This window comes from Anolis carolinensis, unplaced genomic scaffold (genome assembly GCF_035594765.1).
Source record: "Anolis carolinensis isolate JA03-04 unplaced genomic scaffold, rAnoCar3.1.pri scaffold_11, whole genome shotgun sequence".
In the NCBI taxonomy this organism is placed as follows: domain Eukaryota; kingdom Metazoa; phylum Chordata; class Lepidosauria; order Squamata; family Dactyloidae; genus Anolis; species Anolis carolinensis.
Window position 1 is genome coordinate 4,956,096 of NW_026943822.1, and position 26,409 is coordinate 4,982,504.

Genomic DNA, 26,409 nt, shown 5'->3' on the forward strand with positions numbered 1-26,409 from the left:
ATTGATCAAAGGAAATGTTGAAGGCTCTGAACTGTCAGAAATGCAGGCTGACCAAGGAAATGTTAAAGGCCCTGAAGTGTCAGAAAGGCCGCAGGCTAGCAGGGAAGCTGAAGTCAGTGATAAGGGTGACCTTTCACAAGATTTAGAACATCAACAAAGCCCAGGTGGCTCTGGCAACGAGTCAGAGGAGTCTTCCTTAGACAGGGATACTAGGAGTTCATCGTCCCAGACGTTCTGTGAGAATAGCTAGTAAATGTGTGGGAACCCAAGGTCAGAGGAATGCTTTCTTAGCCTGTAAGCATGGTTAAATAGGGAGAAACAGGGAAAGATTTCAGACGAAGCAACGTTGATTTTGGAAGCTTACTTCCTGCCTTGTCTCTGCTCATGGAAAAGGATTCTTGATTTGTTCATGGCTAGATCCTGTGTTTGGATTGTATTTTGGAGTTCACGTTGCCTTGTTTTTCAGGACTGATTTCCTATATTAGAGACTTTGAAGTATTTTTTTTACAGAGATTTTGAACTATATTCTGCAGATTGCCTTTGTGCTTTCTTTACTGCTTTTTGTTAAGACTTTGCTATTTTTATCAATAAACTGTAAAAACCAAGTCTGCTCTGGTGGAGTGTGGGTTAAGAGCAAGGTGAGCCAGCGTCATCATTAAACATCATGGCTAGAGCTGGTGGGAGTTGTAATACAGTAACATTGGTAAGGCTGCAATTTGCTCGGTTGACTCAGAATTTAGATACAAGGTTTTCCCCACCCTCCCAATATCATGTGGGGCAGGCAGGGATGAAAAGTGGTAGGTCCAAATCCAGTGCTGCCTTCCACCTACACTCACAACATTGCATGGGGGCAGGTGAGGGTGAAAGGTCACCCAGGCTTGAAGGCCACAGTTGCCTTTGCTCACCCCACTCTTCTAATGTCACATGGGTGGCCAAGGGATCCCAAATACACACACACTACCAGAGGCTTTCTTCCCATATATGTCATCTTCAAAAACTGCATACTTTTCAAAAAACATTCTGCAGCAGGGAGAAAGTAATTAAAATATTTGTTCTCCCTTTCCGAAATGAATAATTGAACAAAGCATTTCCGTACTCCGGCACGTCAAAATTTAAAGGGAAGCCTATTAATGGTGGAAGTACGTTCAAAGCTAAATATGGAGCTGCAACAGAAATATGTTAAGCTTCTTTACCTTCCCAAAAACTAATAAAAACACATTGCAGCGTCTGCATTTCGTATCTACTCTTGAATTTTTTTGTCACCAGTGCTGGAGTGAATACGATAACATCATCAGTACACAGGGTGAGTTTTACTATTAAGTTTTTGCTTCGAAAAGTGATGACAGTTTGACACAGGGCTGCCATTTTCTATGGCAGCTACGTTTCAATTACAACATGCAGTTCAGCCTTAAAAGAGATCTTCAAGTGTCTCTTCTTTTGATTTTCCCCACCCCACTTGCACGTAGCATAACCCAGGTTAAAACTTACAGTTCAATAAGTCTCAATGTCTTGAAGAGTAGCCATGATAGAGTAGTCAAGCGGTTCCCAGACAGGTTTCTGTGCAAGAAAACAAAGAAAAGATCTGTCAACCTCTGCAGTCATTCGGATATAATATTGTCACAATTTCCAGGGAAATACTGATACTCCAGTCCTAAAAAAAAATCAGATTTTTATTTAATCTGACATTTATTAAAATAGCATACACTGAGCCCTAACAGTTTCGTGTTTCTTTTAAAAATTTTGTTTAGCAAAATAGCAATAGCAGCGCAGCGCCTGAGAGTTTGGCCACTTCAGTGTAGAAATATAATATTTATTTATTTATTTATATAAATTATATCCCGCCCTCCTCACCCCGAAGGGGACTCAGTTTCGTGTTTCTTTTAAAAATTTTGTTTAGCAAAATAGCAATAGCAGAGCAGCGCCTGAGAGTTTGGCCACTTCAGTGTAGAAATATAATATTTATTTATTTATTTATTTATTTATTTATATAAATTATATCCCGCCCTCCTCACCCCGAAGGGGACTCAGGGTGGTTTACAAGTATATATATATATATATATATATATATATATATATATATACACACACACACACAATATATTATATTATACGACTATATTGCAATATTATTAGTAATATTGCATGCAATATAAATATACAATTAGAATAGTGAATTATAATTATTATTACATTTTATTATGTCATAATAATATTAATATTACATGTATATACAATATATTATAATATTAGTATAGTATAATATTATTATACTGTAAAGTCTCACTTATCCAACATTCACTTATCCAAGGTTCTGGATTATCCAAGGCATTTTTGTAGTCAATGTTTTCAATGCATTGTGATATTTTGGTGCTAAATTCGTAAATACAGTAATTACATCATAACATTACTGCTTATTGAACTACTTTTTCTGTCAAATTTGTTGTATAACATGATGTTTTGGTGCTTAATTTGTAAAATCATAACCTAATTTGATGTTTAATAGGCTTTTCCTTAATCCCTCCTTATTATCCAAGATATTCACTTATCCAAGCTTCTGCCGGCCCGTTTATGTTGGATAAGTGAGACTCTACTGTATTGCAATATCATTAGTAATATTGCATGTAATATATACAACTATAATAGTGAATTATGATTATTATTACATTATTAATATTACATGTATATACAATATATTATAATATTAGTATATTATAATATTATTATATATTATATCATTAAATTGATACAGTATATTATTATATAATTATATCATTAATATAATACAATACGAATCAAAGCACATTGAACATAAAATACAAGACAAAAATTACACAAAGCATAATGACATCCAGAAATAAGATATTAAATAAATATTAAGCATTAAAACATTCAAAACCAATTATTGCAATTATTGTGGAGACTCAACCATTAAATAGTACATTTTGCTAAGCTCAGCCATCAGTGATAGACATGAGCCAGCGAGAAAATTAAGCGGCGTCTCCACAAAATAGACATTTAAAAAGAGTGGTGTCCCCACCAAATTCAATGGGATTCAAAGGTAGATTTTCATTCCAACTATTTCCCAGGGTTCTTTGCCTGCATGGGAAAATCCATCAGTTTTTCTACATTTTGTATTTACTTTATAAGTACTTTTATTCTCATTTTGAATAAATCCATGTAGTTGTTTTTCTTCTTCCTTTTTTTAAAGAACCTGAATTTTTCACCAACACGAAGAAATTAGAATTCATTATGAACAATATGATTAAAAGATATTTATTTTAGTAATCTCAATTTCAAGCTGAATTTGGCAGAAGGTTCCCTGCTGAAACTCCATCTTCGACATGACCTTTAAAGGTAGAGATGTTTTTTTCAGTTTTCAATCCAGCAACCCTATTTATGATGGAGATCTTACAGGTGTTTACACTGGAGTAAAACACAAAACATTAACTGAAACAGTCAGAATACTAATGTTAAAAATAAGTCTGAATTAATGAATCTTTCCCAATTTTTTAGCTGAAAGATTAGGCAGTCTGTTTTCATTTCGGGAAGGCTCCCAGTTTGTTTCTGGTAGCTTGGCTACCAGATCTTCAGAATTAAGCAAAAATCCGAATCGGTCAATGGAATTTCGCTGGCCAACACAAGTTTTGTGTAGAGGCCAATACAACCCCCAGGAATATACTTAGTGATTTCTATCTATCTATACGACTGGACTGTGGTGCAGCTGGTTAGAAGCCAGCTGCAATAAATCATTACTGAATGAGAGGTCATGAGTTCGAAACAGCCCGGGTCAGAGTAAGTTCCCGACCATTTAATAGTCTAGCTTACTGTTGACCTATGCAGCTGAAAGACAGTTGCATCTGTCAAGTAGGAATTTAGGTACCACTTATGCGGGGAGGCTAATTTAATTAATTTACGATGCCATAAAATCTCCAGCAGCGAAGAATGAGGAAGTATTCCATCAAGGACTCGGTGTCACAAGTGGACGATGTAGCGGTAGCTCCCCCTGTGGCCGGAATTGAGCATACCCTCATGAAGCCAGAAGCTGGAACGTTAAATTGCCTCTGTCTATATGTGTTTATCTATATATGTCACTAGCTATGCCTGGCCATGCGTTGCTGTGGCTAGGACTTAATTTTTCTTTTCTTTTTGTTGTATGAACATAGAGGTGTGGATGAGAGGTTGTGCTGTCAATTTTCGAGGTTGTGGGGCGTTTAGTTTAGTTGTTTTGTCCGGTGCCGTGATTCCAATACCCTTTTATATATATATAGATAGTAGGCTTGCTCAAATAATTCGTTTTCCCCGTTTACCGTTATTGATTCGTTATTTTCGATTGTTTTGAAGCAATATCGAACCTTGGTTGTCCACACGTCTGGATATCGCGGTTTCGAATCGCGAGAGGCCGTTTTTTCTAATTTCTTCGTTTTTTTTGTTAAGAAAAAAAAGCTTTTGCAAAGCACCCAAACTCCTTTCCTTTTGCCCCTCAGCCAATGGGAGGCTCAGCCAATGGGAGGGGGCGAGGGGGAAGGAGGCCGAGGAGGAGGAGGAAGACGGAGGGGGGAAATGGCCGCCGCCTCGCCTCAGCTCAGTGCATTAATTAATTGGGCCTTAATGAGCCCCCTTCCAAGCCAAACCCACCAGAGAAACACCCTCAATGCAAACCTTGCAACGTCCTTCTCTCCTTCTTGGACACAAAGGCAAAGGGAGGAGGCACTTCGGGTTCCCAAGCGACCTGAAAAGAGCCATAGAGGGAGAGCCAGTGCGCATGCTCCACCCTCCAAGGCACACAAGGGGGGAGTTCGCATGGGAGCCGGAAGTGTTGGGGCCTCCGTCCCTCCCTTGCTTTTCCTCTTTGGTCTCCCTATCTTGAACACAGAACACGCATGAAAAAAAACACACCATAATTTCACAATATCTAGTTTAAATAACAAAAGGAAGAGGAAGGAAGAGGCCCGGGATGCGAGGGGGTGTGGGCCAGGCCCGTCCTCGGCTGCTCCCAGGGGCCCAGATTCGCACCCTCCCTCCCCCCAATACAGGTCTCCAGTCCATACCACGCTACATGAACTTGAATGGATACTGTGGTTGTGTTGTCGAAAGCTTTCATGGCCGGGATCACACTGTTGTGGTATGTATTCCGGGCTCTATGGCCATGTGCCAGAAGCATTCTCTCCTGACGTTTCACCCACATCTGTGGCAGACATAGAGGTTTTGACGTCTGTGCGAAGCTAGGCAAGTGGGGTTTATATATCTGTGGAAGGTCCAGGGTGGGAGAAAGAACTCTTGTCTGTGGGAGGCAAGTGTGAATGTTGCAATTGGTCACCTTGATTAGCATTGAATAGCCTTGCAGCTTCAAAGCCTGGCTGCTTCCTACCTGGGGGAATCCTTTGTTGGGAGGTATTAGCTGGCCCTGATTGTTTCCTGTCTGGAATTCCCATTTTCTGGGTGTTTCTGGGAAGGTAATGGCACTCCATGTAGTCATGCCGGCCACATGACCTTGGAGGTGTCTATGGACAACACTGGCTCTTGGGCTTAGAAATGGAGATGAGCACCAACCCCCAGAGTCAGACATGACTGAACTTAACGTCAAGGGATACCTTTACCTTTACCTACACACACACACACACACACACACACACACACACACACACAAGCAGGGACTATATATATATATATATATATACAATATATATCACACACACACCAATTTAACAAAGTTTCAGCCACAAAAACAAAGTTTCTGAAGTAGAACAATGACTTTCACAGTAAAGACAACCCAATTTAACAGGAAATAAGACTTTCAAACCAGGAACAGATTACTGCAATTATTAAAAAAAGGTTTATTATAAAAGCTATGAAAATTTGCCAAAAATCAGAGGATAAGGGAAACGTTCCACATTTTGGTGAGCTATCAGTGTTAAATGTGTTCTACCACTGTACCAAGTTTGAAGAAGATCACTCAAAAAATGAGGGCGGGAGAGCCCCCTAAGTCCCCCCCCCCTTCGGGCTGTTTTTGGGCCACCGCGCATGCGCGTCCGCCATTAACGAATTAATTTCGAAAATAACGAATTTTCGTTAATTTCGAAAAATTTTGGGGGCCAAATTCGTTATTAGCAACAAAAACGAAAAACTGCCCCCTCTAGTTTTGAAACGAGTTTAGAATCAAATTTTTCATGGATCGATCAAGCCTAATAGATAGCTATGCCTGGCCATGCGTTGCTGTGGCTAGGACTTAATTTTTCTTTTCTTTTTGTTGTATGAACATAGAGGCGTGGATGAGAGGTTGTGCTGTCAATTTTCGAGATTGTGGGGCGTTTAGTTTAGTTGTTTTGTCCGGTGCCGTGATTCCATTACCCTTTTATATCTATAGATAGCTATGCCTGGCCACGCGTTGCTGTGGCTAGGACTTAATTTTTCTTTTCTTTTTGTTGTATGAACATAGAGGCGTGGATGAGAGGTTGTGCTGTCAATTTTCGAGGTTGTGGGGCATTTAGTTTAGTTGTTTTGTCCAGGGCCGTGATCCCATTACCTATACACACACACACACACACACACACTATGCCTGGCCACGCGTTGCTGTGGTTAGGACTTAATTTTTCTTTTCTTTTTGTTGTATGAACATAGAGGCGTGGATGAGAGGTTGTGCTGTCAATTTTCGAGGTTGTGGGGCATTTAGTTTAGTTGTTTTGTCCGGTGCCGTGATTCCATTACCCTTTTATATATATAGATACGTCTAATGGCATTGAATGTTTGCCATGTATGCAATTGTGATCCGCCCTGAGTTCCCTTCGGGGTGAGAAGGGCAGAATATAAATACTGGAAATAATAATAAATAAATATCTATCCATCTCTGAGCGGCTGCAAGGCCAACCTTATGACTGTATAGAAGAGGATATTAACACCAAGAGGTTTTTCTCTTTTTTTAAAAGATCTAAATTTTGCCTTCTGCATCTTCCTGTTATTCACACCAAAAAGAGGCGGCTGCCATGGCAACTGGAGACAACTCAGAGAAGCACACACACACACACCAGCCGGGAAAGACAAAGAGTGCAAAACCTGTTCCCTATGGGAAGCATTTGCAAAATAGCATCCAGCACCCACACCTTTACTATTTCTCTAAGACATTTACAGAGCTGGGGCAGAATAAGCCTTTTCCCCAAGTTTTCCAGGGTTTTTTCTAAATGGCATGAGAACAAGACATGCACATTTCACGTTCACCAGTGCAGACCTAGCTACTGAAAAGAGAAAAGTGACAGAAGCTCATAGAAAGTGAACTGCTTCCTATAGTCAGAGTATCTTTTTACATAGTCAGAATATTTAGATTAATCTGACTCACACTGGCTTTTTGTGCTCTCGAGTAGATTGTCTCCCATCGAGGTTTGCCAGAGGGAAAACAGGAGAAGGCTTCTGCACTTTTAATGGAAGGAATACCAGCAGGTATTGCTTGTTACATAACCAAACAGGTGTCAAGGAACACTCGTTGAAATTCCCTCTTTTACATGAACATTCTCTACAGTGGGATTTTTATCACGCATTTCTTTCTACCAATTTTGCAGGTTAAATTTAGTTCTTTCAGGTTTGTCTCCAAGACTGATATATTACTGAGAAGAACAGTTCCTGAATCACATAGAACTTTGAGAACATGGAATATATAATTTGTTGTAATGTGTGTCCTTAACTGTGATTACAATATTCATTTATAATTACCCCATAGAATCCAGAGGAGGTATATATGTAAGGGCACACACACTCACACCAGGATATGCTCATCTATATCTAATCTAAATCTAAATCTAATCTAAATCTTAATCTAAATCCATAGATTTAGATAGCCGGGCTGTGGCGCAGCTGGCTAGTAACCAGCTGCTATAAATCACTACTGACCGAGAGGTCATGAGTTCGAAGCCCAGGTCGGGTTAAGCCTCCGACCATTAATAGCCCCAGCTTGCTGTTGACCTATGCAGCCCCAAAAGACAGTTGCACCTGTCAATTAGGGAAATTTAGGGACGCTTTATGCGGGAGGCTAATTTACAACACCATAAAACTGCCAGCAAAACACGTGGAAAGGAATGCGGAAGTACAGCCACTACTAGACGGTGAAGCAACAGCTCCCCCTGTGGCCAGAATCGTGAAGCTGGAAAAATGTTAAAAATGCCTTTGAGTCTGTCTAATGTATGTTGTTTGTCTGTTGGCATTGAATGTTTGCCATATATGTGTTCATTGTAATCCGCCCTGAGTCCTCTTCGGGGTGAGAAGGGCGGAATATAAATACTGTAAATAAATAAATAATAAAAGTGAAAACCCATATGTGTGTATGTGGCACTGGTGTCCACTCACACAGACAGCCTCCGGCCTCCATAAAAAAGTTATAGTTTCCAGTGCTGAGAAGCCAGCAAGTCACTCCCGTCCACTGACATTGAGGTTACAGCGAGCTCCATGAACATGTAGCCCAACCCCTGCCAATGTCCTTCCCAAACACTACGGCCTACCACACAAGAAATGCTTTCATTTGGGGACCATTTCATCCTAGATTTTGCTTTTTCTTCCACCACAAGCAGGCATCCCAGGGTTCTCTATTGCTGTGAAATTTGCATGACCCTGCCCACTGCCCTTCCCTTTCAAATCTGTCTGCATAACAAACACAGCAGAACTGAGCTGCAATTAAACTTACTGGAGGAGTTTAGGGATTGACTGCACATGGTGGAAATTGTAGTTCACCTTGCATCAAGTCAGAGCACTGTGACTCCTACTGGGGAATGTAGAGGAGTTGTAGTTCACCCACACCCAGAAGGCTATGAACCCAAACAATGATGGGTCTGGACCAAGCTTGTGATGCATACCCGATATGCCCAGATTTGAATACTGGTGGGTTTGGAGGGGAATTGGCCTGGACATTTGGAGTAGTAGGTACTGGGATTTATAGTTCACCTGCAATCCATGAGCAGTTTGAACCCCATCGATGATGGACCAGGACCACACTTGGCACACAGAGCCCCCATAACCAAGACAACATAGTGGACAAATTTGGGGGAAAGGGATTATAGTTTATCTGCATCCAGAGAAACAGTGACCCCCACCGCCACCGACAATGGAGCAGGATCAACTTCATGACCAACTGAACATACTGCAAGTGTTTGTGGGAAAGGGCCTTTCTTTTGGGAGTTGTAGCTCACCTGCATCCAAAGACCACTGAACCCAGCCAATGACGGATCTGGATCAAACTTGGCACACAGACGGAACATTGCCTGCTGTGGATACTGACAGATGTTTCGGGACAATTGTCCCGGGACTCTGGGAGTTGTAGTAGTTCATCCCCATCTAGAGAGCCCTGCAGCCAGGCAATGACCAGCCAACGACAGATCTGGACCACACTTGGTACACAGACCCAAAATGGCCAACTCTGAATACTGGCAGGGTTTGGGGAGGATTGAGCCACGATTCTGGGAATTGTAGTTCACCCACTCCAAACAGAATACATCACATTGAAAGACCAAATACAGTAAAGTCTCACTTATCCAAGACTCGCTTATCCAACGTTCTGGATTATCCAACGCATTTTTGTAGTCAATGTTTTCAATATATTGTGATATTTTGGGTGCTAAATTCATAAATACAGTAATTACTACGTAGCATTACTGCATATTGAACTACTTTTTCTGTCAAATGTGTTGTATAACATGATGTTTTGGTACTTAATTTGTAAAATCATAACCTAATTTGATGTTTAATAGGCTTCTCCTTCATCTCTCCTTATTATCCAACATATTCGCTTATTTATTTATTTATTTATTTATTTTTCAAACTTATATGCCGCCACTCCCCTAGGGCTCGGAGCGGCTTACAAGAACCGGCTAAAATCAACAATTAAAAAAAAAACACATCTTAAAAACATCTTTTAAAAACAGCTTAAAAACATCCTAAAAGCACCTTTTAAAACACCAACAACAGAACTCAAAAGCCTGTCGAAACAGATGTTTCTGCCGTTCTGCCGGCCCGTTTATATTGGATATACCATTCTCAAATGACCCGGGCACCGCCGGATCCCCAAGCTAGCTTCTCATAAAGTTACAACATGATTTCTGTCCAAAAGATGTGCGTACACGTGGGGTGAGGTTGTGCCAGGAAAAGAAAACAATATCTGCACTTCTGAGCAGAATAATGTCTCTAAACGTTTTACAGTATGTGACTACAAAGAGATAGTATATGCATATATATTTTTCTTTTTCTAACAGGGAGAAAATTACTGAAATTATGTGTATTTTCATGCAAGTATGGAATGGGTAAAGATTTGCATCCATACACATACACATCGATACCTCCTACAAGTGGGATCGAAAAGAAAGAGTCGGATGGGTGGCAACGTAAAGATTATCACCCTTCGCTGTCGAAAGAGTTAGTGATCCCACTTTAAATCCCATGGCTGCTTCCTGAAGAAACCTGAGCTTTGTATTACTGTAGTTTAAAAGTCCCTCTCTAAACTACACATCCCAGCATTCTACAGGAGACAAGCATAGGATTTAAAGTGGGATCGCAACTCTTTTCACCGTGAATTGTGATCATCTTGGTTGGATCCCATTGCTAGGAGATCCAGTGTTTTTTCCCCATGTAAAATAGCAGGCAAGTCATCCTTTTCTCTTTAAATAAAGGACACCCGCAGTGAAAATAGTCCTAATTTGAATAGGGCTGATAGCCCGATGGACAAAACAGTTTGATCAAATCTTAAGCGTCTCTCTTCTTCTTCTTCCCTTTGTCTTTTATGTCTGTTTAGGCCCGGGCTGTGGCGCAGGCTGGAGAGCAAGCCAGCTGCAACCAGCTGCAATGAATCACTCTGACCAGGAGGTCATGAGTTCGAGGCCCGCTCGGAGCCTACGTTTGTCTTGTCTTTGTTCTATGTTAAAAGGCATTGAATGTTTGCCTTATATGTGTAATGTGATCCGCCCTGAGTCCCCTTCGGGGTGAGAAAGAAGGGCGGAATATAAATGCTGCAAATAAATAAATAAATAAATAAATAAATACAAATATCAGCATCTACAGGTGCCTTCTTCCTCTAGACACCTGGCACTGTTGTTTGCCAAGCTCAGCTGCACAGCAAAAGACCTTCTTGCTGTGACCTTGTCTGCTGCAAATGGTCAAGTGATTCAGTCATGACCGACCGGCACGCTGGCTCATTAACAGACTGGCCAGTCAGAGGAGAGGCTCAGAACCAGGAGACATGGTGGTCACAGAGCTGGCTCCATGAAGACCAGTCTCTCATCTGACGGACCCTGGGATCTCCCTTTAATTCTGGGCTCGGCTTCTACACACGAGAGCTGCCAGTAGCAGTCATGTCAGGCTCAAGGCTGCAAATATATACTTAAGGAAACCCGGTGGATTTTGAAGTCTGGATGTATTTGTCTTTCATCTTCAGAATCAGGGAGAACAATGAACTGGACAAGGAAGGGAGCAGGTTGTATTAGTCAGCCTTAGCATAATGCGCACAGGAGTGAGGCAGGAAGTAAGCTAAAAGCTAGCTGAAACCATGCGAGGCAAAAGTAAAGGCTGCCTGACCCAAGGAAAAGCAGCAGCAGAATCCCAAATGAAAAGCTTTCAGAGAGTCCAAAGATCCACCCAGAGGAAAGGTGTTCTTACCAGACATCAAGGGAACCACTGACCACATAGGCAAACTGATGAAGAAGCACAACCTACAAACTATCTACAGACCCAGAAAGAAAATCCAACAAATGCTACGGTCAGCGAAGGACAAGAGGGATCCTCTCTCTTCTGCAGGAGTCTACCGGAACCATGCAACTGTGGACAAGTCTACAGAGGGACCACCAAATGCAGCATTGCCCAAACAAGAGTCAAAGAACATGAAAGGCACTGCAGACTAATTCAACCAGAGAAATCAGCCATAGCAGAGCACTTGAGGAACCAGCCTGGACACAGGATATTATTTGAGAACACAGAAATGCTGGACCACTCCAACAACTATCATGTCAGACGACACAGAGAAGCCATTGAAATCCATAAGCATGTGGACAACTTCAACAGAAAGGAGGAAACCATGAAAATGAACAAAATATGGCTACCAGTATTACAAAACTCTAAAATCAAAACAGTAGATGGGAACCAACACTCTGAGGGCAGAGGACAGCTAATGACTGAACAAAGGATGCCCCCAGGCAAGAGACAAAACCTTTCCAATACTAATTAGGGTGATTAACTGAAACATTAACGCTGGCTTCCCAGTGACAAAGGACTCTTGCCACACCCTGGACTCTACACAGATATATATTCTTTCCTTTCCTTAGTTTATCCATACCTCACAACCTCTGAGGATGCCTGCCATAGATGTGGGTGAAACGTCAGGAGAGAATGCTTCTGGAACATGGCCACACAGCCCGAAAGACATACAACAACCCTGTGATCCCGGCCATGAAAGCCTTCGACAACACTTTCAGAAAGTGTTACTACCTCTTTAGGAGTCATGCCATGAATGTCAACATGGGCCATACAACTGTTGTGTTATGGCTATAGAGTAACGTGTAGGGTTTAGAGGCAGATCATTTGTCCAAGCATTTGTCTGGAGGAATGAAAGAAAATGAGGATGCCATAATACTGGTGAGACCTTTGGCTTTTTTTGCCGCTGCATCACATTAGAAGGAGGCGAAGTGTGTTAAAGCACTGAGCTGCTGAACGTGCAGACCGAAAGGTCCCAGGTTCAAATCCTGAGAGCGGATTGAGTGCCCGCTGTTGCTCCAGCTTCTGCCAACTTACCAAAAATAAGACAGTGTCTTATATTAATTTTTGCTCCCAAAGATGCTCTAGGTCTTATTTTCAGTCTTATTTTTTCCATGAAGAAGAATTCACATTAATTGTTGAACAAAAAAATGAACATTTATTATATACTATACATTAGTTGTCATCACAAACCAGCATAACCAAACAAACTGTGAATCCTATCAAGAATTTCTTCCAACACGCTACGGTACGTATATTTACTGATCCTGCATAATCTGGTGTTCTGTTCAGCGAGCATGCTTCCAAACAAAAATTTTGCTAGGTCTTACTTTCTGGGGAGGCCTTATATTTAGCATTTCACCAAAACCTCTACTAGGTCTTATTTTCTGGGTATGTCTTATTTTAGGGGAAACAGGGTAGCAGTTCAAAAACATCCCAATGTGAGTAGATCAATAGGTACCGCTCCGGCGGGAAGGTAACGGCGCTACATACAGTCATGCTGGCCACATGACCTTGGAGGTGTCTACGGACAACGCCGGCTCTTCGGCTTAGAAATGGAGATGAGCACCAACCCCCAGAGTCAGACATGACTGGACTTAACGTCAGGGGAAACCTTTACCTTTACCTATCACATTGCAAGTTAAACATGAGCCTACAATGTAATGCGGTGGCAAAAAAAAAGCCAATGGGATTTTGGCTTGCATAAATAGGGGTATAGTGTCTAGATACAGGGAAGTCCTGCTCCCCCTTATTCTATTCTGCCTTGGTCAGACCACACCTGGAATCACACTGTGTCCAATTCTGGGCACCGCAATTGAAGGGAGATGTTGACAAGCTGGAAAGCGTCCAGAGGAGGGCGACTGAAATGATTAAGGGTCTGCAGAACAAGCCCTATGAGGAGCGGCTTAAAGATCTGGGCATGTTTAGCCTGCAGAAGAGAAGGCTGAGAGGAGACATGATAGCCATGTACAAATACGTGAAGGGAAGTCATAGGGAGGAGGGAGGGAGCTTGTTTTCTGCTGCCCTGCAGACTAGGACACAATGGAACAATGGCTTCAAACTACAGGAAAGGAGATTCCACCTGAACATCAGGAAGAACTTCCTCACTGTGAGAAAGGCTGTTCGGCAGTGGAACTCTCTCCCCCGGGCCGTGGTGGAGGCTCCTTCTTTGGAGGCTTTTAAGCAGAGGCTGCATGGCCATCTGTCGAGGGTGCTTTGAATGAGATTTTCCTGCTTCTTGCAGGCGGTTGGACTGGATGGTCTGCGAGGTCTCTTCCAACTCTTCCAACTCTACAATTCTAGGATTTTATGATTCTATGACTGCTAAGCCTGAGCACACTGAAATGGGGTGCATGATCAAGGAACCAGTGAAAAGGCTAGATTTTCTTTTTTGAAATGGCACTTGTGTGCAGGACCTTTTATAAATCTTGCAACTGAGTTAATTGCTCAGTCCTGACACTGGATGTCATGTGTTGTTAGCTTTGTTAACCAATAAAATACTACCTGCGAAAAAGTGAGACTGTTTGGAACAAAACTGTTAGATTGCACGGATCTTGACACGGAAACCAGATTGGGTCAGGTAGTGGACCTTGAATGAATGATGTCCTTATCCCAACTCTAACGCCAATGGGATGACCTCTTCTTCTCCCATCATTGTGGCCACCTTGGGACTTCCTAGATGGTTGTGTGGTTCTTGTGCAAAATCGTTCTCATGAACAACAAACTCCAGTTAATAAAAGTTCCTGTACACAGTCCACAAAATCTTAGGACAAAGAAAAACAACTTAGCTTTTAAAATGCTCCAATTGTATTCCAAAAATTAAAATTTCTGATATATGAACTTTTATAAGGAGTCCAAATAATATCTCCCATTCTCAGTTTTCTCATGGCTTCTTCCATCTGCTCTTACAGAATTTTTTAAATGAACAGCAAAAAATCGTAAAGGAGGAAAAGCCACAATGGCAACTTTTAATCGATAGCTCCCCATTGCTATAAAGTCCTATATGGCGTGGGACCATGTTGTTTTGTGAGTCCATTCAAGCTCTACCATCATTCAGAGGTGTCCTTTTTTCTGTCCTACCACCTTCTCAGGATCATGTTGTATTTCCTGCTCATGTGATAATAGATTGCCTGGCCACGATTATTTCACACTTTATTGATTTTTAAATTGTGAAACTACCTCCACCACACTGAAGTTTTTACCCCTGTTTTTAACCATTTTATGCCGTGCGCTGACTTTTATAACTGTTTATTGATGTTATGTTTTTACTGATACGACATTGTTTTTTGCTGATCTTGTTTTATTGTTTTATTGCTGTTATTGTATTGTTGTCGGGCATGGCCCCATGTAAGCCGCTCCAAGTCCCTTCGGGGAGATGGGGAGGGATATAAAAATAAAGTTGTTGTTGTTATTATTATTATTATTATTATTATTATTGACACAACGACGTTGTATGACACAGCAAACAAGATAGATATGCTGGATTTCGTTTCACAAAATCACAAGTGTTCGACTAATAATAATAATAATTATTATTATTATGTTGTGTATGTTTTGTTCTATGTTGTTTGGGCCTCTGCGCCATGTAAGCCGCCCCGAGTCCCTTCGGGGAGATGGTGGCAGGGTATAAAAATAAAGTTGTTGTTGTTGTTGTTGTTGTTGTTGTTGTTGTTGTTATTATTATTATTATTATTATTATTATTATTATTATTATTATTATTATTATGTTGTTGTCTATGTTTTGTTCTATGTTGTTTGGGCCTCTGCCCCATGTAAGCCACCCTGAGTCCCTGCGGGGAGATGGTGGCGGGGTATAAATAAAGTATTATTATTTTATTATGACACAGCAAACAAGATAGATATGCTGGATTTCGTATCACAAAATCACAAGTCGAACACTTCCCAAGTGTCTAGGACTGTGTGATGTATTTTCAGATGATGTGCGCAGATCCCAGCAGGGTGGCCTTTTGCAGTTGGCAGATCGTAATTTTGTCAATGTCTATTGTTTCCAAATGCCGGCTGAGATCTTTTGGCACGGCACCCAGTATGCCCATCACCACCGGGACCACCTGCACTGGATTCTGCCAGAGTTTTTGAAGTTCGATCTTGAGGTCCTGATAGCGGCTGAGTTTTTCCTGTTGCTTTTCGTCAATGCGACTGTCACCTGGGATGGCAACATCAATGATCCAAACCTTTTTCTTTTCCACAACTGTGATGTCTGGTGTGTTGTGTTCCAGAACTTTGTCAGTCTGGATTCGGAAGTCCCACAGTATCTTTGCATGCTCATTTTCCAATACTTTTGCTGGTTTGTGATCCCACCAGTTCTTTGCTGCTGGGAGGTGGTACTTGAGGCATAAGTTTCAATGAATCATTTGGGCCACATATTATTATTATTATTATTATTATTATTATTATTATTATTATTATTATATCATTTGGTGGAAATAAAGGAAATGGGTCCTTCTTAGTGATCCTTCCAAGGGATGCCAGACTGCCCCATCTTTGCTCTCTTTCTTGTGCTGCCACTCTTTTGATATTGAATGGGATGGACCTTTAATGATGTGCTTTTTGTAGTTTGTATAATCATTTATTGGATTTGAATGTGTTCATGTTTTAACTTTATACATCGTTTGATTTCTTTTTCTTGTTAAGCTGCATTGTTTTTAACTGCCTTGCATCCCATTATTGGGGAAAAGGCAGGACATAAATGATGATGATGATGATGATGATGATGATGACGACGACGACTACGACAATGATTTGCAGAGTAACGTAATGTGGCATTCACATTACGAGGGAACCGAAATTAGCTGTCATATAAAATAAATTCAACCTTCAAGATGTAAACCCCATCTCTGGGGGCCAGAATGAGCTCAGAGATATTTTATTTAAGGAGGGGAAGTCAAAATAGAGTTTAAATGTTCCGATTCCTCCTCTTAAGCGGAAAAAAGAATAGCATGAAAGTCATCGAGAGAAAGACAGGAATAGAAGAAGCAACTCTTGAGTTAGATTTTTTTTAAAGGAATACTCATCCTGCTGGAAGTGTCCTTTCACAAAGGTCATGTTTTGCTACATTAAGCAGAAATGTCAAGAGAAAAATTGGATTCCGAAAGAGGAAAAGGGGGGGGGGGGGGAACAAACACATACACAGAGACCCTGCAGTTTCCACACAAATGAGGAATAAAAAACAGCACATACTTGTTATTACAATATAGGCCAAAGCACATCAGGACATGTGAAACAGGTTCTTCTGAGTAACTCAATGGAAGTCCATAGGGAGAAAATGTCTTCTGTGTAGTTATTCTCCATATTGACTCCTAGTATTATTTATTTAATTATTTATTTACAGCATTTATATTCCGCCCTTCTCACCCCCAAGGGGACTCAGGGCGGATCACACTGCACACATATAAGGCAAACATTCAATACCATAACATAGAACAGAGACAGAGACAGACACAGGCACGGGCTGGCCTCGAACTCATGACCTCTTGGTCAAAGTGATTTGTTGCAGCTGGCTGCTAACCAGCCTGCGCCTCCACCCGCAGTAACCACTGGCCTAAAAAGCCTGCAAATTGTTCTGTTCTCACCAAAGAGACCTAAGCAACCTCTCCCACAACAAAAGAAATGTCTATACCACCAACACATATTGTAGAGTCTCACTTATCTGACATAAACGGGTCGGCAGAACATTGGATAAGCGAGGATGTCAGATAATACACAGTCTCCTATGTTTACCCGTCTGATGCCATAGTAGTTAGCTACCTTCTACATCAGGGGTCCCCAAACTAAGGCCCGGGGGCCAGAGGCGGCCCTCCAAGGTCAAATACCTGGCCCCTGTCCTAAACGTTAGACTTAGGGTTGACCCAACTCCACCTGGTCTTTGGAGGTCTCTTTGCTTACCTATGGTCTTATGAGATCGTCTAGATGGTCTTTGAAAGTCTCTCTGCTTAGCTACAGCCTTATAAGACCATCTAGATGGCCTTTGGGGGCCCATTTCCTTACCTATGGTCTTATGGTGGCCTTATGAAATCATCTAGATGGCCTTTGAGGATCCCTTTCCTTACCTATGGTCGTATGAGACCATCTAGATGGTCTTTGGAGATCTCTTTTCTTACCTATGGTCTTATGAGATCATCTAGATGGCCTTTGAAGGTCTCTTTGCTTAGCTATGAACTTATGAGACTATCTAGATGGCTTTTGGAGGTCACTCTCCTTACCTATGGTCCTATGACACCATCTAGATGACTTTTGAGGGTCCCTTTTCTTACCTATGGTCTTATGAGACCATCTAGATGGTCTTTGAGGTCCCTTTCCTTATTTATGGCCTTCTGATCATTGAGATGGTCTTTGAGGGTCCCTTACCTTATCTATGGTCTTCTGATGACCTTATGAGATCATCTAGATGGCCTTAGAGGGTCCCTTTCCTTACCTATGGTCATATGACATCATCAAGATGGTCTTTGGAGGTCTCTTTGCTTACCTATGGTCTTACGTTAGGGTTGACCTAAGTCTGAAATGACTTGAAGGCACACAACGACAAAAATCCTAATTTTTTATTATTTCATCCTAGTCTGACCCCCCAACAGTCTGAGGGACTGTGAATCGGCCCTCCACTTAAAAAGTTTGAGGACCCCTGTTCTACATCATCTCTCCTTTGTCCAGTCTCTTGATTGCTTCAAGTTTCTGTTCCATTGATACAATGACCTTCCTTCTTTTTGTCACCATACTCGCAACTACACAGCAACATGCAGCAAACCGTTCCGTGCATATTGTGAAGCAAAAAAACTACAGTCCCCATCCTTCCCAGTTCCCTTGTTTTTGGGGCCACTTTTCGACTGCGTGGCGCTAAACACCTAGAAAACTAACAACAGGGATGCAAACGGTTAAGGAAAAGCAACGCCTTGGGGCTAGAGTGGTCTAGCAGGATGTGCTCAGATGCGGAAGAGGAGCATGGAAATCACAGAGGGAAGGAGGAAGGCATTTCCGCTTCCCGTCCTGCCTCTTTCCCCCTTTTCCCTCCTTGTCTTCCTTTTTCACTTATTGGGATGGAGAGAGAGTTGGGGGGCACTCCTTTAACTGAAAGGGAAATGCTGGAGGAAAAGGGGAGTCTCAGATAAGAGTGTCGGATCATAGAATCATAGAATCATAGAATAGTAGAGTTGGAAGAGACCACATGGGCCATCCAGTCCAACCCCCTGCTAAGAAGCAGGAAATCTCATTCAAAGTACCCCCGACAGATGGCCATCCAGCCTCTGCTTAAAAGCCTCCAAAGAAGGAGCCTCCACCACGGCCCCGGGGAGAGAGTTCCAAGCTTGCTCCCTCCTCCCTATGACTTCCCTTCACGTATTTGTACATGGCTATCATGTCTCCTCTCAGCCTTCTCTTCTGCAGGCTAAACATGCCCAGCTCTTTAAGCCGCTCCTCATAGGGCTTGTTCTCCAGACCCTTAATCATTTTAGTCGCCCTCCTCTGGACGCTTTCCAGCTTGTCAACATCTCCCTTCAACTGTGGTGCCCAGAACTGGACACAGTATTCCAGGTGTGGTCTGACCAAGGCAGAATAGAGGGGGAGCAGGACTTCCCTGGATCTAGACACTATACCCCTATTTATGCAAGCCAAAATCCCATTGGCTTTTTTTTGCCACCGCATTACATTGTAGGCTCATGTTTAACTTGCAATGTGATAGAGGGGGAGCATGACTTCCCTGGATCTAGACGCTATTCCCCTATTGATGCAGGACAGAATCCCGTTGGCTTTTTTAGCTGCTGCATCACATTGTTGGCTCATGTTTAACTTGTTGTCCACGAGGACTCCAAGGTCTTTTTCACACGTACTGCTGTCAAGCCAGGCATCGTCCCCCATTCTGTATCTTTGATTTCCATTTTTTCTGCCGAAGTGAAGTATCTTGCATTTGTCCCTGTTGAACTTCATTTTGTTAGTTTCGGCCCATCTCTCTAGTCTGTCAAGATCGTTTTGAATTCTGCTCCTGTCTTCTGGAGTGTTAGCTATCCCTCCCAGTTTTGTGTCGTCTGCAAACTTGATGATCGTGCCTTCTAACCCTTCGTCTAAGTCGTTAATAAAGATGTTGAACAGAACCGGGCCCAGGACGGAGCCCTGCGGCACTCCACTTGTCACTCCTTTCCATGATGAAGACGACGCATTGGTGAGCACCCTTTGGGTTCGTTCGCTTAGCCAATTACAGATCCACCTAACCGTAGTTTTGTCTAGCCCACATTTTACTAGTTTGTTTGCCAGAAGGTCGTGGGGGACTTTGTCGAAGGCCTTACTGAAATCCAGGTAGGCTACATCCACAGCATTCCCTGTATCGACCCAACTCGTAACTCTATCGAAAAAAGAGATCAGATTAGTCTGGCATGACTTGTTTTTGGTAAATCCGTGTTGACTATTAGCCATGACCGCATTTGTTTCTAAGTGTTCGCAGACCACTTCCTTAATGATCTTTTCCAGAATTTTGCCTGGTATTGATGTGAGGCTGACCGGACGGTAATTGTTTGGGTCGTTCTTTTTTCCCTTCTTGAAGATAGGGACCACATTCGCCCTCCTCCAATCTGCTGGGACTTCTCCCGTTCTCCAAGAACTCTCGAAGATAATTGCCAGTGGTTCTGAAATAACTTCCGCTAGTTCCTTCAGTACTCTTGGATGTAGCTGATCTGGCCCTGGGGACTTGAATTCGTTTAGAGCGGCCAGGTGTTCCTGGACAACTTGTTTCCCTATTTGGGGTTGGATTTCCCCCAATCCTTCGTCCATTCCGTGTTGCTGAGGTTGAAGATGGCTTTCTTTTTGTGAGAAGACCGAGGCAAAGAAGGCATTAAGTAGTTCTGCCTTTTCCCTGTCCCCTGTCGCCATCACCCCATCTTCTCCTTGCAATGGCCCTATCGCCTCCTTTTTCTTCCTTTTTCTACCAACGTAAGCAAAAAAGCCTTTTTTGTTGTTTTTTATGTCCCTGGCAAGCCTGAGCTCATTTTGCGCTTTAGCCTTGCGAACCTTTTCCCTACAGGTGTTGGCTATACGTTTGAATTCTTCTTTGGTGATTTCTCCCCTTTTCCACTTCTTGTGCATGTCACTTTTGAGCTTTAGCTCAGTTAGAAGTTCTTTGGACATCCATTCTGGCTTCTTTGCACTTGTCATATTTTTCTTCTTTGTTGGCACTGTCTGCATTTGCGCCTTGAGTATTTCGCACTGTTTGCATTTGCGCCTTGAGTATTGAGACGGAAGGTCGGATAAGTGAAGGTTGGATAAGCAAGACTATACCGTATTTGAATATGGAAAAGGATGGGGCTAGTGCAGTGTTTTACAACTTGGGGTCCCCAAATGTTTTTGGCCTTCAACTCCCAGAAATCCTAACAGCTGGTAAACTGGCTGGGGCTTCTGGGAGTTGTAGGCCAAGAACATCTGGGGACTCCAAGTTGAGAACCACTAGATGTGAGCTTGGAAAATTACAAGAGATGGTGATAATATGGGAAGCAGGTAGATCAGGCTAAAAACCTTTTCAGCCAGAACAGACTGCTTTGCCCCTTCTGCTTTGGTTGATCAAACTCACAGATTGGCCAACTGTTTATACCAATTCTAGGAGCCCAAATGAAGCGACATCTACATGGAAACTTTACTCCAAGGCCAACCCAGAGTGCGTCACTCCACACTGGTCCTATAGAAGCCCATACGGTCAAGTCTTGTGAAGGCCGTTGTAGTAGCTGGAAGGAGTCCTAACCATCCAACTGCACTGAACCCAGTTCGGCACTACAGAATGTTTTGGCCTTCAACTCTCAGAAATCCTAACAGCTGGTAAATTGGCTGGGGTTTCTGGGAGTTGTAGGGCAAAAACACCTGGGGAGGGACCCACAGGTTGAGAACCACTGCCTTACAGTCACCAATAGACCACCATGTTGCAAAGTCGTTCAGCTTCCACATCCCACCAGAGATCTTTCTCTACTATGGACATAGATTAAAACAAAGAAAAACTCTTGAAAGCCAAGTCTAGTCAAACATGTCAAGTCTCGCCTCCATTATGTGACTGTGTAAATGAGGCCCATGTCTAATAGTAAGTGAATGGTTGTCTAAGTGAAAAATGGTATTCTGTGAAGCTCCTTATAAGGGAAAACTCTGCACCCACCTATACATTATTGCTTACTTGCTATTACTTATATTTCACTTATTTCACTCCTGTTTGCTTGATTGTATCTTTATGTACAGGTACATTGAGGAACAAGCAGTTCTGGTCTAATATCTTACTGCTGTCCATATTATAGATCCTGTTCACAAACCATGTTGCGGACTAAATCAGAATGACATTGGCTGGGGTTTCTGGGAGTTGTAGGCCAAAAACATCTGGGGACCCCAGGTTGAGAACCACTCGGCTTGAGCTTGGAAAATTCCTCTTCCCACCGCCTGGATTCATAACGACAGCACAGAAATAATTCTATATATAAAAAAGAGTAATGGAATTCTGGCGACCGACAAAACAACAAAACTAAACACCCCACAACCTCAAAAATTGACAGCACAACCCCTCATCCATGCCTCTAGGTTGATACAACAAAAAGAAAAAAAAGTCCTAATTAGAGGGAGAGGGGATAATTGTTTTTATCCAATTGCTGCCAGTTAGAAGGCTAAGCTCTGCCCACTTGGTCTCCAAGCAACCCACTCAGCCCAGGGGACAGGCAAAGTTAGGCCTCACTCAGGCCTCTTCCACACTGCCTATAAAATACAGACATCACCAGACAACGCCACAGCAACGCGTGGCCAGGCACAGCTAGTAGTTTATACAGGAATAATGAAGTCCTACCCATCCAACTGCACTGAACTCACTTCGGCACTACAGAATGCCCATCTTTACTGTTCACCTCATATTCTCATTGTAGTGGTGGCCAGTAAAAATGGTTTATGGCCCTCTGCCATAGACTGGGATGCTGTTGAACCAGAGTAATGTAGTAATGTAGGCGAGAAGAATGGGAATGGCTATTCCTTTCTGCTGTCATTCCTCTGATTGCTCTCGTGCCCCATCTGATGTTACCCTGATCAACAAGTGACAGCACCAACCATTTCACAGCTAGTGGCCACCCCTAGTAGGTAGGAGCATGCAAAACCCCGGAAGTTGAGTCGGAATTCGGCAAAATTCAGCAATTCTTCAAGTCCCAGAATTCCCTGTTTTTTCCCCCTGCAAGTTGTCTCCTCCTCTCAGTAGGAGAGAGAACTTTTTTAAAAATCCTAAAAATCAGTGAATGAGTGATTCTTTCTAAAATTTTGCAGGAATGGTGACTTATTCATGTTCTGTCGCTGTGGGGAAATTAAAAAAAACACCTCTTTTGGTGTTTTCTTTTCAAAATATTATTTGCAAACACTTTTTAAAAATTCCAAAATAAATCAGTAGATGTGTGAAACGTTCTAAAACTTGGCAGGCTTACAGCTGTAAATGTGTCATACAAGTGTGCCAAGTTTCATGCTGATAGCCATAAAAATGATGGAGAAATGAGCTTCTAAAATTTCCCCATTGGCGCCAATGGACTGAAACTTACTGAAATGAAAATGGAACTCAGAGTTTCAAATTACGAATTAACACACACACACACACACACACACACACATCTCCTGAAATCTTCCTGAAAACAAAATAGGGGCCACCTGAAATTCAAAACAAAACCAGAACAGATTTCAGCTGTTTTGCACACCCATACTAGTAGGTAATTTCTATCCATTTAGGTTCCCAAGAGATAATGGGATTGTATTGGCAACATTTTATGAAATCTCAGCGATATGTGTCTTTGTGCACTGGTGTACATGCATGTGCACATTTATGTATGGAGTAGCACCTCTACACAGGATTATATATTACTAGCTGTGCCCAGCCATGCGTTGCTGTGGCAAAGTGGTGGTAGTATTGGTTAAAAGTTGTTGTGGAATTTTAATTTGACGTTATTTGTATTTTTTTAAATTAATTTTATTGTAACTTATCTTTTTTATTTATTATATTTTATTATTTTGTTGTATTATTTTTAGTTATTTTGTTATAGTATTTTATTGTATTAATTTTTTAGTGTTTTTAATTATTTTTATTGTATTATTTGTATTTATTTTATTTTTTATTCTTTAATTAACACTGGGCTGAGTGGGTTGCTAGGAGACCAAGTGGGCGGAGCTTAGCCTTCTAACTGGCAGCAATTGGATAAAAACAATTATTGCTCTCCCTCTAAGTAGGACTTTATTTTTCTTTTCTTTTTGTTGTATCAACCTAGAGGCATGGATGATGGGTTGTGTTGTCAAATTTCGAGGTTGGGGGGCCTGTAGTTTTGTTGTTTTGTGGGTCGCCGTGATGCCATCACTCTTTTATATATATAGATATCACCTGGCATTCACTTCTCCAGTACGCAAGACTCGTCCATATTTTAATGCTTCTTTGGCATATTTGTTTAAAGTTCTGCTCATACAGTTGGGAAGCAAGAGAAAAAGATATGTGACAATCGTGGGATTACTAAATAAAACAAAGATATGATGTGCTCAGATGCATTAATACTATAGCAACGCAATCCCAAGAGGTCTCACTATCTGCAGCTGAATATAAATGGATAGAACTTCACTGAACGCATAGAGCATTAAGGGCCTATGGGACTAATAGTGCCTAAGTACCTGCATACTTTGTGTGACCAGCAAATATCCTGGAAATAGTATGCTTCCAACCCCAAATGTGTCAAAGGAAATAACTCATATACAAGGAGTTTCTGGATATTTAATCTCTGAGGAGCACAAATTTGTCAACACTTGTGTGATTCTGGTACTAAGAGAAAAGGATGGCTTTTTACATGGGGCTAATTGATTATAGCTAAATCTACACATACATTATACAGTAGAGTTCCGGTTATTCGACATAAACAGGCGGGCCAAATGTCGAATAACTGGATCTGACGGATAATAGGGAGGCCCTATTATCCAGCAAGCCGGTTGAAGGAAGTGTCCCATGCATGTTGCTAGGTAGATAGCAAGCTACCTAGCAACGTGCAGAAGCGCTTCTGCTCCGCCTCTTGGGAGGTGCCCGTGCGCGTTGCTAGGTAGATAACAAGCTACGTAACAACACTCAGGGGTGCTTCCTAAGCCGAGTGCTCACTGCTCTGCCCCTTGGGAAGCGCCCGTGCGTGTTGCTAGGTAGCTTGCTATCTACCTAGCAACGCGCACAGGTGCCTCCCAAGGGGCAGAGCAGTGAGCACTCGGCTTAGCGAAGCGCCTGTGCACGTTGCTAGGTAGCTCGCTATCTACCTAGCAACGCGCACGGGCGCTTCTCTGCTTGCCGCCCTGCCTCTTGGGAGGTGCCTGTGCATGTTGCTAGGTAGATAGCAAGCTACCTAGCAACGTGCATGAGTGCCTCCCAATTTATTTATTTATTTATTGACAGTATTTATATTCCGCCCTTCTCTCTCACCCCGAAGGGGACTCAGGGCGGATTACAATGAACACATATATGGCAAACATTCAATTCCAACAGACAAACAACATTCAGTTTTTAGACAGACACAGAGGCATTTTTAACATCTTTCCAGCTTCACGATTCCGGCCACAGGGGAGCTGTTGCTTCACCGTCCATTGGTGGCTGTTCTTCCACTTCTTTTCCTCGTGAGCAGTTTTATGGTGTTGTAGATTAGTTAAATTAGCCTCCCGCATAAAGCGTACCTTAATTTTCCCTACTTGACAGATGCAACTGTCTTTCGGGGCTGCTAGGTCAACAGCAAGCCGGGGCTATTTTTTTTTTTTATGGTCGGAGGCTTAACCCGACCTGGGCTTCAAACTCATGACCTCTTGGTCAGTAGTGATTTATAGCAGCTGGTTACTAGCCAGCTGCGCCACAGCCCGGCCCCAAGGGGCCTGGGACGTCGGATAATACGGAGTGTCGGTTAACCGGAAGTCTACTGTACTACTCTACTGTAGTTTAAAATTGTATTCAACTTTTTTAGTTTACCGTATTTAACTGCCTTGTTTGAATTTGTCAGACTGTCCAATATGTTTTTAGTCTGCTTAAACTTTTTTTTTTACTATTTCATGTGTACCATGTCACTGTTGCATCAGCTCCACTAGCTGCCAGTCTGCTACCGAGCACAATTCAAAGTCCTGGCTTTAGCCTATAAAGGCCAAAACAGTTCTGGCCCAGTCTACCTATCCGAACGTATCTCCCTCTATGAACCTGGCTTTGGGATCAGGCCTTTGATAAATAGCGCAGTGCAATAATCTCACCTGGAAATCGTGCAATTGATTATGGAATAGATTTATATCTTGTCTTTGGATGACGTGTCATAATATTGGATTGCATTTTAATTATGTTTGTATCAATTTTAATATATTTTAAGTGTCATTTGTAAGCCGCCTTGAGTTCCCCTCGAGGTAGAGAAAGGCGGGATATAAATATGGTAAATAAATAAATACGTTTGTATGTGCTCATCTGCTACATTTTGGAATTTGTGTTAGGTGAGTAATTTTTTAAAAAAATATGGGAGTACAACAACTCAATTTGCCAAGTCTAATTCTCTACAAAGTTTATCCATTCATTGTGATTTGATTGCTTTGTCTTTTCTCTTTTTTTGTATTTTCTTAAGCAGAATTGTCAATCGTAGTGGTGGACTGTAGGAATCTGCCTAATTCTTTGTCTCTTAAGAGCACAGAAAGACTTGATGAGAAACCCAGTTTTTACCAAGT

The 26,409-nt window shown here is 42.1% G+C and overlaps 1 protein-coding gene across 6 annotated transcripts in view; it reads right to left on the reverse strand.

Moving 5' to 3' along the window:
• Positions 1-26,409, reverse strand: part of ntrk3 (neurotrophic receptor tyrosine kinase 3) — a 707,738-nt gene that overhangs the window by 431,925 nt on the left and 249,404 nt on the right. For all 6 annotated transcript variants that reach the window (XM_062963028.1, XM_062963030.1, XM_062963029.1 and 3 more), the window contains exon 4: positions 1,489-1,557. In XM_062963028.1, the coding sequence (XP_062819098.1) occupies positions 1,489-1,557 (69 nt within the window). The remainder of the gene's footprint in view (positions 1-1,488; positions 1,558-26,409) is intronic.